Raw genomic sequence first — 13,615 nt, forward strand, 5'->3', positions numbered from 1 at the left:
GATCTCAGCCACATTAGAAAATGAGAAGGACATCCACAAGGCCTTGTTCAAAGTGCTGCTGAAGAAAGTTGGCAATGCGAGGGAGATCCTTCAAATCATGGAGTTACAGATGTGTGACTGCGTCTTCATTGATGAATTGAGGACTCTATTGATGTCACCTCCTCCTAAAAAGAAAGGATCTTTCCGCAGGTTCTTCTCTTCAGTGGGCAAACTCTTGAGGAGGCCGTTTAGGACCTGATCTCCTCAGAGCCCAACTAGAGAGTGCTACCTTGCATGTGTAATATAACAGATTGCATGTTTGGTTGGTGGAAAGGGGAGATGTTAATAAAGAGACTTTGAATATTAAATACTCAACAATGTCATGCATTTTCTCTCCATTCACTTATCCTATACAGGTAAATGGACAGGTAACAACATATGGAAATGGCCTATTAATCCTTGAACATTAACTTAAATTATTGGCATCAAACTAAAATATCTTAATCCTTATTAACTACACCCTTAAACATAGTGAACTTTAACCACACACATACACATTAGCAACATCTTACTCTGTGTTTGTGTGTCTTGCTAAGCTAACCATGGTCACAATGCACACAACATCTGTTGCACTCATGCTAACCTCGTAGCATACAATTTGTTTTATCTATAAATAAAAAGCATTAGAAAATAATGCAAAAAGATAAAATATCAATAGTAAAAATGAAAAATTCGTATTTCCTTATCGTTTCATCTCAACGACAGACCTTCAATGTTTTAAAATGTAGATTTATTAACTGTATAATGCACAAATACGTAGACTAAAATATTAAATACATTTACTTATATCGACTCTCTCTTTTTATATAATTACATAAGGACAAAAAGACAGATCAATCAATAAAAGCATAAAACATCAGTAGAGAGGAGAAGACGACAGATGACCAATACACGTTGAGCTGCATGTTATGTATGAAAGGGGCTTTATAAATAAAGTGTATTATAAATGTTTGTATTATAATGTAAAATAGAAAATAAAGAGTGTCCCTCAGCCCCTCTGGAGGAGAATCTGCAGCTTATTCTCCTCCCGTCACTTGTAATGAGCTCAGCAGCTCTGTTCATCTCCAGCTGTCAATCAAGATAAGGTTATCTGTGACGTCGCTGTCTGAGAGAAGTGAAGCTCACGAGAATGACAACAGACCTGAGGCTTCACAATAAGAGCACAGACGTCCTGTATAGAATGTAGAGCCTAAACAATGTAATTGATTCCTTATGTAATTGTCTATGGGTGTGTGGAAAATGTAATTTAAATTATATATATGGTCAATTAAAAACAAATCTAAAAACTCTGTATGAAATATGTTTTCTGTAGTTTATTTTCAATAAACAATTTTAATTAGAATATATTTTTGGGATTTAAAAATGGCAATTGAATTTAGGAAAATTAATTCATGAAAGATTAAAATTATAAATCTGAAAGTCGTGGCCGGATGTGTGTGTGTTAATCTGCGTGATGACGGTGTGTGGGTGGAGGAGGAGACCCGGGCAGGGAGGAGGCTGATACCCGGGCAGACGCATCAATGACTCGGGCTCCTCACGCACCGTCACCGCTCGGCCTCTTTCAGCGGATCGCCGGCTGCTCGTGATCCGAGCTGAGGATGCGGGAGCAGGCGTGGACCTCCCGGTTCCTCCGCTGCCTCCTGCTCATCACCACCTCCTGCTCTTCAGCCGTGTCCGCGGACCTGCGGCCGTGCGAGGAGGTGAGTTGTGTGTTTTTTATCCTCATCATCCTCATCATCATCATGCACAACACAACAAAGACGCTTCAATCTGGAATATTTCTTTAAATCTCGGCTGTCATGAGGATGTTTTCATTGCACATCACCTGAATGCAGAACGTGCCCATGCACACATGCACAGAACCAGAGAAGATCCGAGCTGCGTCTCCTCCTGCACAAATAAAAGCACGAATAATACAAATGGCACCTCCTCCTCTGTATGTTTAAATATTGGCTGTGCGGTGTCTGGGTCTCTGTGCAGGAACACACGAGTCTCTCCTCGCTGCTGATCGGATTAAAACGTGCTTCATGTTGACTGTAAACACGATGAGGCTGTTTGCTGGCCTCCATCCCTCCTCTGAGCAGCCTCCTGCCCGCCAGGGCGACACGAGCCCCCGCTGAGGAGGAGGAGGAGGTGGAGGATGAAGACAGGGTGTTCTATCATATAACACACAATGTGCAAGTGGATGCTAATCACTGATTATATTGACAACGGTTGTTTGCATCACATCCAGTGAGGTGTGTGTTTTAATTTAGTGTTTCTCTGAAAATCTGGGTTCTGGCAGCAGCAGGGATCCATGAGGGGTTTTATCCTCGAGCCTTAAAGCAACATGAGGACGTCACTGACCCATATATATATGGATCAGTGACATATATATATATATATATATATACTGTAGAAGTTCAATTGTTTGGTTACAATTTTATACAAAATACAATTTTTATATCAAATTAAAATTGTTGCTGTAGTTAAAAGTGTATATTATACATATTCGCATACATTTTTTTTATAGTTCATAGTTTTATTCTCTTGTCGACTTCATTCTGACTCATCTGCTGCTGTCATAGGGGAATTTCCCCGGCGTGGGATCATTGACGTTTTATCTTATCTTATCTTATTTTAATCACTTTATTGCTGAGATTTGGATGATAAATGTAATCATTATAAACAAGAGTTTGAATATAATTAATGTCTTTATTATTGGTCAATGGATCATTGATATAATCCATTAATTACAAAAGCCTTTGGGTTGCCAGGTTGTGAAAAACCCTCCTCCTGCCTGTAAGCTCACCAGCATCATGAAACTTCCCTTAAAACTCTTCTTTCTTCCTCAAAGTGACAAATACAAAAGGTTTGTCATTCAGAAAAATTCCCCTCATGGTTTTAAAATGGCTTAAACGTAACTCAACACCTTCCTTCCTTAGTTTAAAATATTCTAATATGACCCTGCCTCTGTATCCAATGCCTATAGAGACAAAAACTTACTGACAATGACCCCTCAGAGTGACAGAACCTGAAGTAATCTACGTCAAACTATAAATTGTTTTATCATCTTATAATAAACCAGAAGCAAAAGTTACCCAGACTCTTCTAAATGTTAATAAACCTTAATAAAGGGATTTTCTAGTAATCCACCAACTCTGCAGTTCTGAATGTTAATGAGCTCGATTTTGTTCCAGATGTTCTGCCGCTGTTTTCCCACAAGGTCAGAGCTCAAATCTTATTATCGGTAAATAATTTATCCACCATTATTAGATCCATTAATCACAGCTTGTTAATACTCCCTCTACAGAAAGTGTTTGTCAATCCGTCCCTTTCCCACGAGGCCTGTATGTGAAGAATTAAAGAACCTGTGACTGCAGCTTGCGTTGCACATTTGATTAACATCCTCGGACGGTGAAAGCCTCGCTCTGGCAGATCTCCATCTCCTCCCCCGAACCTGCTGCTCAGCCGAATCTGTGGCGTCCGGCCGGCTGCAGCCGAGCACCCACACCTCAGTGCCATAGACTGTCTATATAACCTCAGTGCCATAGACTGTCTATATAACCTCAGTGCCATAGACTGTCTATATAACCTCAGTGCCCGCTGAGTAAAGTGGAACAGTGGGGACGACCTGCGACGTGTGTTCAGGACGGAATCAATCAGGGACGAGAGGAGGATGGTTTAGATGCAGGATGTTTGTGTGTGTGTGTGTTTGTTGTGTGTGTGTGTGTTGTGCAGATAAGCCTGAACTCTTCTACCTCACCCATCACATCCCTGCAGAAACAAACATGTGAACATGTAGCGTGGCAACCTGCCATTCACCTGCTAATGGGCAAACAATGGGTCTTGAGGGCGCCCCGAGCTAATGTGTTGACAGTGGAGGGAGGAATAGAGGGGGGGGGGGGCCGACACGGGCTAATTTGTTTCTCTGGTCTCCTGTATGACTCACGCTGGTTGTCATGGAGACTGGTGGAAAGCAGATAGAGGAGAAGAGGCTGGGTTAAAACTCAACGCCATGACAAACCAACCTTTGAGTCAGGAGGGGGGGGGGGGGTTGTGAGATTAGAGTCGACAGAAGGAGAAGATGGGATCTATGCAAATATACTCAAATGTGTATTTCACATCATATCTTACTGTTTATTCTGCAAATACACACGAATGCTACAGTTTGACTTCTGTGCATCCATTAGCTTTTAATCCATTATCCTCTGAGGGGGTGGGGTGAGGGTGGGTGGGCGGGGGGGGGGGGGGGTGCTTCACAGGGACAACAACAGGTCGCCCTTGTTTTCACTTCACATTAGCTTGTTTGTCAGCGAACAAAAAAACTACTCAGCAGATTTCCATGAAAGTTGGTTGAAGGATGAGACGCGAGCCAACAAGAGAAACCATTCAGATTCTGGCTCCGGTTCAGAAGGCGGTTTCAAGCAGCCTGTGTAGACCTGCTGGAGGTTTATGAATTTTAAATGAGGGTCATTCTAGTGCGTAACGTATTTATTAATTCAGTTAAATTAACATGTTAGTGTAAAGGTTAAAGCTGAACATGGAACATGAAGTTCAATGTACTTTTCGTTGCATTGACTGAAGCCTCTCAGATTATCATGACCTGTATATATTAGTTCTCTTTGTTGTCGACGAGATGTTCCTCTTGTTCCCCTTCAGACTAAAAGCATCATTATAATAAATTACTTCAGACTCTCGTATGAATCAATGTTCTGTCCGTTCACATGATGAGAACAAGGTCCCGACCAGTCGTCCTTGGACAGAAGCGACTGTACCAGTGACCTGCTGTCGTTTCCCTAATGGACCATTAGTGCGACTGACAGTGGGATGCTGTGGTGACTGGGGTCAGCCCTGAAAACTCTTTCATCTCCCAGTGTTCCCTGTCATGTGACCGGCTCTCTGTTCAATACAGAGTCACGCAGCTTCACGCTCGTGTAGAAGCAGATGCATCAAGTGTCGTGTGTGACCGGAGCAGCACAGACCAAGTTTAATGTCTTTACTTCTAATAGTTCGAGACTTTTCATGCAACAGGTTCTGCAAATCAATCCACCTAATTGTGTTGATCTTTGTATTAATGTGTGTGTTTTTATCTGTGTGTGTGTGTGTTCTGCAGACAGACTACTACTACCAGTACACAGAGTGTGACAGCACCGGGTCACGATGGAGAGTCACCATCCCTCACAGCCCTGGTTCCTGCTCAGACCTTCCACCTCCGACCAGAGGAACCGACTGCTGTGAGTGCTGCCTGTGTGTGTGTGTGTGTGTCTGTGTGTGTGTGTGTACACGGTGTATTCACACAACAACATGACTCTTCTGTTCCTCTCTGTCTCACAGCCTTCTCCTGCCCGGCTGGAAAGTTCTTGGAGATGTCCACGCAGCGGTGCACGTCCTGTGCAGCCGGCTCCTACTCTCTGGGCAGCGGCCTCCGTTTCGACCAATGGGACGCCATCCCTGCCGGCTTCACCAGCCTGGCCAGCTTCCTGGACCTGGGGCCGAACGGCGAGGACATTCTGGCGTGCAACAGGTGACACAGACACGAGCTGCTCCCACAGACACATGGAGGTGAACGTTGATGCATCACAGCTCTTGTTCTTCACTGTTGTGTTGCTTTGTTGTCGCTGCAGCTCATCCTGGACGCCGCAGGGTGTGTACCTGGAGTCGAACCGCGACGAGTGCACGGTGTCTCTGGTGTACGCCGTCCACCTGGAGAAGCAGGGCTCTGTCTCCTTCACCTACCAGTTCCCCGACAACAACATCTTCTTTGAGTTCTATGTACGCACCTGTGTCTGCTTCCTGCAACATCACATGTATCAGGCTCTCAGAGGCATTTTAAGGCTTAATTATTGTTGGTTTTATACCGAGGATATTTCCCCCCCCGGCTTCTTTAACTGCTTCTTTGAAAGTTATATTTGGAGCTTGGAAAGTTTTACACATCTGAAAATATCTGTGAATGATAAGTAGTTGTGTTGATATGTGTTCAGGTCCAGAATGAACAGTGTCAGGAAATGGCCCAGACTGACGACCAGAAGTGGATTAAAGCCACCAGCAATGGAGAGTGGGACACACACACGGTGAGGATGTGACTCTGCCTGTGTGTGTGTGTGTGTGTTTGTTTGTACAGTTTTATGGATTGTGTGTGTGTCTCACTGTGTGTATCTGTGTGTTCTAGGTGAGTCTCAAGTCTGGCACAAACATCTTGTACTGGAGAACCACCGGCATCCTGGTGGGAGGGAAGATGGTCAAACCTGTGCTGCTCAAGAACATCCAGATAGAAGGTAAACTTTCTTTGATGTAAAGAATTGTGGGGTAAAATCAACATATTTAACACGTAGAAGTTTGTTCGTGTTGTGCAGCTGTCACACAAACTGTGTGTGTCTGTGTGTTCAGGTGTAGCCTACACGTCTGAGTGTTTTCCGTGTCGACCCGGCTGGTTCAGCGAATCCCCCGGCTCCTCGTCCTGTCAGCCGTGTCCCAGCAACACCTACTCCGTGAAGGGGGCGTCGTCCTGTGCACCTTGCCCCGAACACTACTACTCACGTATGTACACACACACACACACACATATGTGTACACATATATCACTAAAAGTACTTCCTCAAAGCTCTTATACAAGCTGCAACCAATGCGGTAAAATAAAAGATTAAGATACGATAGATTAGGATTTCAAATGTTGAAATGTTTGATCTAACATCTCGTTCTTCACGTTTTCTCTGCATCACTGCGTCTGTTTGCGTTTCCTCGTCCTCTGTGTGCGACTCTTCTCTCAGACGAGGGATGGGCCGAATGTAAAGTGAGGCAGCCGTGCTCAGAGGAGGATTATTTCCAGATCCACACGGCCTGCGACAGCGACGGGAAGGTCAGACCTCATGTTTTACACAGATACACACACAGACACACACACACACACACACACGTACAAACACACACTCTTTGTCATAGGGTCTAAATTAAAGGCAAACATTTGATTTGTCAAATTTGTTATAAATAAAGCAAAAAGAATGGAAATTGAACCAGGAAAGTTTGGAATAAAATAAACTTTTGACTACTTACATACATACAAGATAACTACATATACTCATTGTTGTTTTAAATGTCCAACTACTAGTAAATGTTAATAATGATAAGGTTATAAACATGAATAAAGAATGTCTCTCGGTGTATTGCACCAGAAACCAGAGACGTCTCACATTCTGATGAGAGAGGAGACGGTGAAAAGCTGAGCAAACACTTTGAATGTCACCTGATCCAAAATCCACTTCCCTGGCTCTTGTCCTCGACCTTGGCAACGTTTGAATTCACTTTTGTGAAAGAGCTAAGCCCGAGTGGCGATTCTGCCAGAACCGAACATAAGCAGATCTTTTTATTGTTGATGTTATTGTTTGTTTTCATGCATTTTAAGAGTTTTTGTCTAGGTTGTGTCTTTGTGGGTTGCAGACACAGGTGTTGTATCGCTGGGTGGAGCCAAAGATTTGCGTGGAGAACATCACCGGAGCGTTGGAGCTTCCTGCGACCGGACAGAGAGAGGCCTGCCCCCCCTGCAACCCCGGCTACTACAACAGCAACGACTCCACCTGCCTGCCCTGCCCCCGGGGGAGCCACTCCGACGGCACCAACGGTAACTCACAGCTCTCTGGCCTGAAAGGTCCTGGACAGATGGGGCCTGTGCAAACCATGATGTACCAGGAAAACGTTATGGTAGTGTCTAAATAAAACGTGTGTGTGTGTGTGTGTGTGTGTGTGTGTGTGTGTGTCAGCGTGTGCTAAGTGTTCTGCAGGTACAGAGCCTGTGTTGGGTTACGAGTATAAATGGTGGAACGTGCTGCCCTCCAACATGAAGACTTCCTGTTTCAACGTGGGCAACTCCAAATGTGACGACATGAATGGTCAGCACAAACTAACTCACTAACTAACTAACACACTAACTAACACACTAACTAACACACCAACTAACACACTAACTAACTAACACACTAACTAACACACCAACTAACTCACTAACTAACACACTAACTAACACACCAACTAACACAATAACTAACACACTAACTAACACACTAACTAACTCACTAACTAACACACTAACTAACACACCAACTAACACAATAACTAACACACTAACTAACACACTAACTAACACACTAACAACACACTAACTAACACAATAATTAACACAATAACTAACACACTAACTAACACACTAACTAACTAACTAAACATTAAGTAGCTACTAACTAACTACTGGTTTCTCACTAACTAACTAACACACTAACTAACACACTAACTAACACACCAACTAACACACTAACTAACTAACACACTAACTAACACACTAACTAACACACCAACTAACAAACTAATTAACACAATAACTAACACACTAACTAACACACTAACTAACTAACTAAACATTAAGTAGCTACTAACTAACTACTGGTTTCTTACTAACTAACTAAATTACTAAATAAATAAATAGACTAATTTCTAAGTAACTAATATTTTCCTATTGTTTACTAACTATTTGACTGCTACTGAATACTAAGTACTTGTTAGTTAATCAATGCCAACTACTGTTATATAACTGACTCATAACTAATTAACAAATCACTTGCCACTAACTAAAAGGTAAATAATAAATAAGTAATTCACATATAACCATGTAACTTACCAACATCCCAACATCTGCCTTTCACTGTAATGAAATTACTACTAATTCTTACTAACTTAGGTTGAATAACTACCAAACAACTATTAGTCAACTCACACATTCATTTTCCTGGACTTTGAGATGCTGAATTGTTTTCTTGTCACTTCATATAATTCATCCTCACACGTACAGATCTGTGATCAGTTGTATTGTATTAATGTGTTATAATCGTGTGTGTGTGTGTGTGTATCTACAGGGTGGGAGGTGGCAGGAGACCACGTCCGCAGCGGAGCAGGAAGTTCAGACAACGACTATCTGATCCTCAGTCTGCACGTGCCTGGTTTCAAGTGAGTGTGTTGGTTGTATTGTAAACTGTGTGTTTGTTTGTGTGTGTGTTTGTGTGATACTGTTTCACTAACCTGCCGCCTGTGTTTGTGTCCCGGTGGCAGAGTCCCTGCTTCTCTCTCAGGGATGACCGGTGGAGAGTTTGGCCGAATAACCTTCGTGTTCGAGACCCTCTGCTCTGCCGACTGTGAGCTCTACTTCATGATGGTGTGTGCTTGACTGTGTGTCTTGTGTGTGTGCGTGTGTGCATGTTGTGTGTTGTGTTGTGTGACTGGACCTGAGAGTCGTCATTAGCTGCCAGAACAGTCATGTCATGTCACTGAGGTCCAGTTAATTACGGTCTTTTCCCATGTAATTGTGGTGTTGTGACGCCCCCTGCAGGATGTGAACAGGAAGAGCACGACAGTGGTGGAGTCGTGGGAAGGCAGCAAAGGGAAACAGTCGTACTCGCACAGTATGACCAGGAACGCGTCGGTCTCGTACACGTGGGCCTTCCAGAGAACCAACCGCGCTCTGGATGTGAGTTCATTTCATTTGACGCTCCTTTAGCTTTTAATATTTTTAATTTTAGTAAACTGTAAACCTGTATTAAAGTATTAAAGCAGAATACTATGACAAAGACAAATCTTCAATATACAAACTTACCTCATCCAAACCAATAAACCATATGTTTGTGTCCTTGTGTGTGTGTGTGTGTAGGAGCGTCGGTACGTCAGTGACATGGTGAAGCTCTACTCCATCAGCGTGACCAACGTGCTGGACGGCGTGGCGTCGGCGTGCCGCGCCTGCGCCCTGATCCCGGAGAACTCCCAGCGGGCCGGCGCCCTCTGTGTTCCCTGTCCCGCCGGCTTCTACATCGACAGGAACACCAACCGATGCCAGGAGTGTCCGCCCAACACGCACCTGGCCGGACGGCACACCTACGGGCAGGACGCCTGTGTCCCGTGTGGACCGGGCAGCGTCAGCAACAAGGTACACACCTCTGGATTCAGTTGTCATACTAGTACTTCATACCTGATTCTGAAACACTCCATATTTCCTTTTCCCATTCAGGAGCACTCTCGCTGCTACAGCGACTGCTCCTTCACGTACACGGAGAACAACCGAACTCTGACCTTTGACCTCAGCCCTCTGAGCACCGAGGCCTCGCTGACCATCGGCCCCAGCTTCACCTCCAAAGGCACGAAATACCTTCACCTGTTCAACATCAGCCTCTGTGGCCACGAGGTAACACACACACACACACACACACACACACACACACACACACACAGACACGCACACAAACACAAACACAAACACACACACACGTAATATCTGAGCTGCAACAACAGCTTGTTTTTTAAACTGACGTCTTGTTCTTTTTCTGTTTCCTGACCCACTGGCCCTCTTCCTCAAATCATAAAGCTTTTGTTCTTTAAAATCAATTTTTCCCTCACGTTTCAAGCTTTAGAAATAGATAACAAATAAAAAACTACTACTGCTATTACTATATTACAACATGGAATATTGTAGTCACAATACAAACTGACAGTTTTCTTATCTCGTGTATCGTTGAAGGTCAAACTGTCAAGCGGGGAATATAAATCATATTTAATCACTAGCATTTTTTTTAAAGCTGCAGGGGAAATATTCAGCGTAACTGACAGCTGCTGATCTCAGTGCTGTTTGCATGTGCACACGTCTGCTGCAGGGGAGGAGAGCTGCTGTGTGCACGGACAACGTCACGGGCGTGTCCAGCAAAGACGAGCAGGGCGACGCGGCCCAGTTCGTGACCTCGGTGGACAGCTTCATCTGCCAGTCCACCATCATACCGGCGGACGGCCGCGGCTTCAGGATGGCCATCTCCTCCCAGTCCATCAGCCTGGCAGACACCTTCGTCGGTATGAGGCTTGTTAACGTGCAGCACGTGTGTGTGTCTGTGTGTCTGTGTGTGTGTGTGTGTGTGGGGGTGATCAACTGCTGCTCCAGGTGGATTTAATGTGTTTTGTGTCTTTTCTTTTCTCAGGAGCAACAGCCGACACCGTCCTGAACGGCATGAACGCCAAACCAGATCTTTTCCCAGAATACACACAGGGCCTTCCAGACATCAACTTCTTCTACAGGTGCAGTGACCGGCAGACACACACAATGTTCATGTTTATTTAGTGTTTTTTTTTTTATGTCCTAACAATGTTGTGGTGTTTTTTTTGTCCTCAGGTCAGTTCAGGCAACAGCCTCATGTGATCAGGGCCGAAGTTCAGTCATCACAGTTCGCTGTAACCCAGAGAAATCAGAGCGAGGAGAAGTCTCTGTTCCCAGGTCAGTTATCATGGAGCGTCGCCTCTGATGTGCCATGAACTGCAGTTTAGCTTATTTTGTTAAATTTGTGCGTGTGCTTGCTTGCAGCTCGTGTCCTGCAGGAACATGTGATGGATGCACGTTTCACTTCCTGTGGGAGAGCTCCAGCGCCTGTCCACGCTGCGCCGGGGACGACTACCACAAGATAGAGGGAGCGTGCAAGGGTGGCGTCCAGGTAACACACACACACATACACACACAAACACACACAAACACACACCAGGATTCCGATCTTATAGCTGAAAGTGTTAGATTGATTTTCTGGCTCCGTGCATGGATGATTCAAGGTCACAGGATTTTGTTGATTCAGTTGACAATTTAAAATAACACAAAAATACATGACTTACTTTTGTGATCATCAAATGTCTTCATCTGTCCCCCCCCCCCTGTCTCCCTCTACAGGAAACCCTGTACGTGTGGAACGAGCCCAGGTTGTGCACCAGAGGCGTCTCGCTGCCTCCTCGAAGCTCCTCCCCCTGCGAGGCCATCGCCCTGTGGCTGAAGGTCGGCGTTGGGGGCGGGGCCTTCGTGGCCGTGCTGCTCATCTCGCTCACCTGTTATTTCTGGAAGAAAAACAAGAGGTGAGAGGAACCTGCCACTTTAAAACTTTACAGTCGATCTCCACGCTGCCCAACCTGCTCATTACCTTCACGGTGAGGTGTCAGTTAAAGGCAGAGAGGCCAGGAGCTGTCAGTGGAATGGAGAGGAAGCGTCTCAGTGCTTCTCCAGATTTGTTTTCCAGATTTTAAAGATTGTCATTTAGGTTTTTACTCCAACACAACTTATGAGCAGCCAAAGAATTATTTAGCTGTTTGATTGGACAGGGTTTAAGAGGATGGAAGGAATGACACAAATAAAAACAACTTAAAGATCTTAAAAAGTCAGAAAATTCACTATACTTTCATTTATTCTCAACAGTTTATGATTCTTAAGGTGGACTTTGGTCTGAAAAATTAATATTTGTTTTAATAACTTGGGTTTAAACATAAAAAGTAATTAGTGATTCTGACAAAATAGTAATTCAGAAACACAGGATAATGAGAAGAAAGACAGAAATTTATGAAAGACAAAAAGTTGAGATTCTTTTAGAATGAGGTCAAAATGTTTACTGGATTAAAGTTAAATGAATTTTTCAATATAAAGTAAAAACTTGTGGTGATGATGAAGTATTCCTGTGGTCTGTGCTCAGGCTGGAGTACAAGTACTCTCGCCTGGTGATGTCTGCCAACAAGGACGGCGAGCTGCCGGCCGCAGACAGCTGTGCCCTGGCGGAGGGGGAGGAGCCTGATGACGACGTGGTCTACCACAAGAAACCAACGCTGCTGGGGAAACTCCGAGCCATCGCCAGCAAGGTCGGCCATCTTTGTTTACAGTCTATGCTATCGAGGAAGTTCTAGAAGCAATAGATCATCTTAGTTCTTATGGAAAGAGATTTGTTATCTTTACTTTTCAGTATGTTTCACTTATATTCTTGGTTTCAGCAGAGTCTTAAAAAGTATTGAATATGTTAAAATATTACAAGGTCTTAAAGGATATTCTTATTTTCAGTTATGGGAAAGTGTAAGTAATTCTGGGACTTTATTCCCTCGCATCTGTCGTGGACTTAAATTTCTTTCCTTATGATTTTAAAAAGTCTTAAATTGAACTGTTTTAAAACCCTGTGTGTGTTTTAATAGTTTTTGTTGTGATGTAGTTGCCAAATAACATCTTTTAAAATCTGTGTGTTTCAGTACGAGGCTGGCGAGAGCAGTGAGTCCATGCAGCTGAACTCTTCCCACTCCGACCGATGGGTTCTGGGATAAAACCGGGAAGCAGACGCAGAGTTAAATAACGGAGGAGCAGTCGGTCGGCGGCGGCGTCACCGTCCCACCGCCGTACGTGACCCTTCGTTGTGGGAGGAGCTAGAACACAGATCCCAGCTTTCACTGGAGAACCATCGTGGCCTGGTTCCCTGGCGAGGAAAACGTCTTTTTACCCCTCGACACAGGAAACCCAAGTCCTGCTTCTTCAGCGCCCCGGAAGCTCGACGGCAGCAAGAGAAAAACAAACACGCTTTTAATGTTTTTTGTATATTTTGTATCTTCATTTGATTCTTTTCTGTTCAGAGTCATGTATTTATATCAGTGTTATAACGATGAACCTTTATTAAAGTCCCATTTGGCTTTGGAAGCTTTGTGTGAATGTTTGAAGTTCCTACACATCAGAGTACATGTACACAATAATGTACACAAAGGTACCACTTATTACCACTTATTCCAAAGTGTA

The 13,615-nt window shown here is 44.0% G+C and overlaps 1 protein-coding gene across 1 annotated transcript; it reads left to right on the forward strand.

The window, feature by feature from the left end:
• The first annotated feature begins 1,637 nt into the window (after nucleotides 1-1,637).
• LOC128428769 (endosome/lysosome-associated apoptosis and autophagy regulator family member 2) lies at nucleotides 1,638-13,513 on the forward strand. The gene is made up of 22 exons (XM_053415021.1): nucleotides 1,638-1,739; nucleotides 5,135-5,255; nucleotides 5,356-5,545; nucleotides 5,646-5,793; nucleotides 6,003-6,092; nucleotides 6,191-6,296; nucleotides 6,409-6,558; nucleotides 6,789-6,877; nucleotides 7,456-7,636; nucleotides 7,776-7,904; nucleotides 8,922-9,012; nucleotides 9,115-9,217; nucleotides 9,392-9,529; nucleotides 9,710-9,982; nucleotides 10,064-10,237; nucleotides 10,704-10,893; nucleotides 11,019-11,115; nucleotides 11,210-11,311; nucleotides 11,399-11,525; nucleotides 11,753-11,931; nucleotides 12,540-12,702; nucleotides 13,081-13,513. The coding sequence occupies exons 1-22, from the start codon at nucleotides 1,638-1,640 to the stop codon at nucleotides 13,150-13,152; spliced, it is 3,015 nt and encodes a 1,004-aa protein (XP_053270996.1). The 3' UTR covers nucleotides 13,153-13,513.
• Nucleotides 13,514-13,615: the final 102 nt, after the last annotated feature.

Source organism: Pleuronectes platessa, chromosome 22, assembly GCF_947347685.1.
Source record: "Pleuronectes platessa chromosome 22, fPlePla1.1, whole genome shotgun sequence".
Classification (NCBI taxonomy): domain Eukaryota; kingdom Metazoa; phylum Chordata; class Actinopteri; order Pleuronectiformes; family Pleuronectidae; genus Pleuronectes; species Pleuronectes platessa.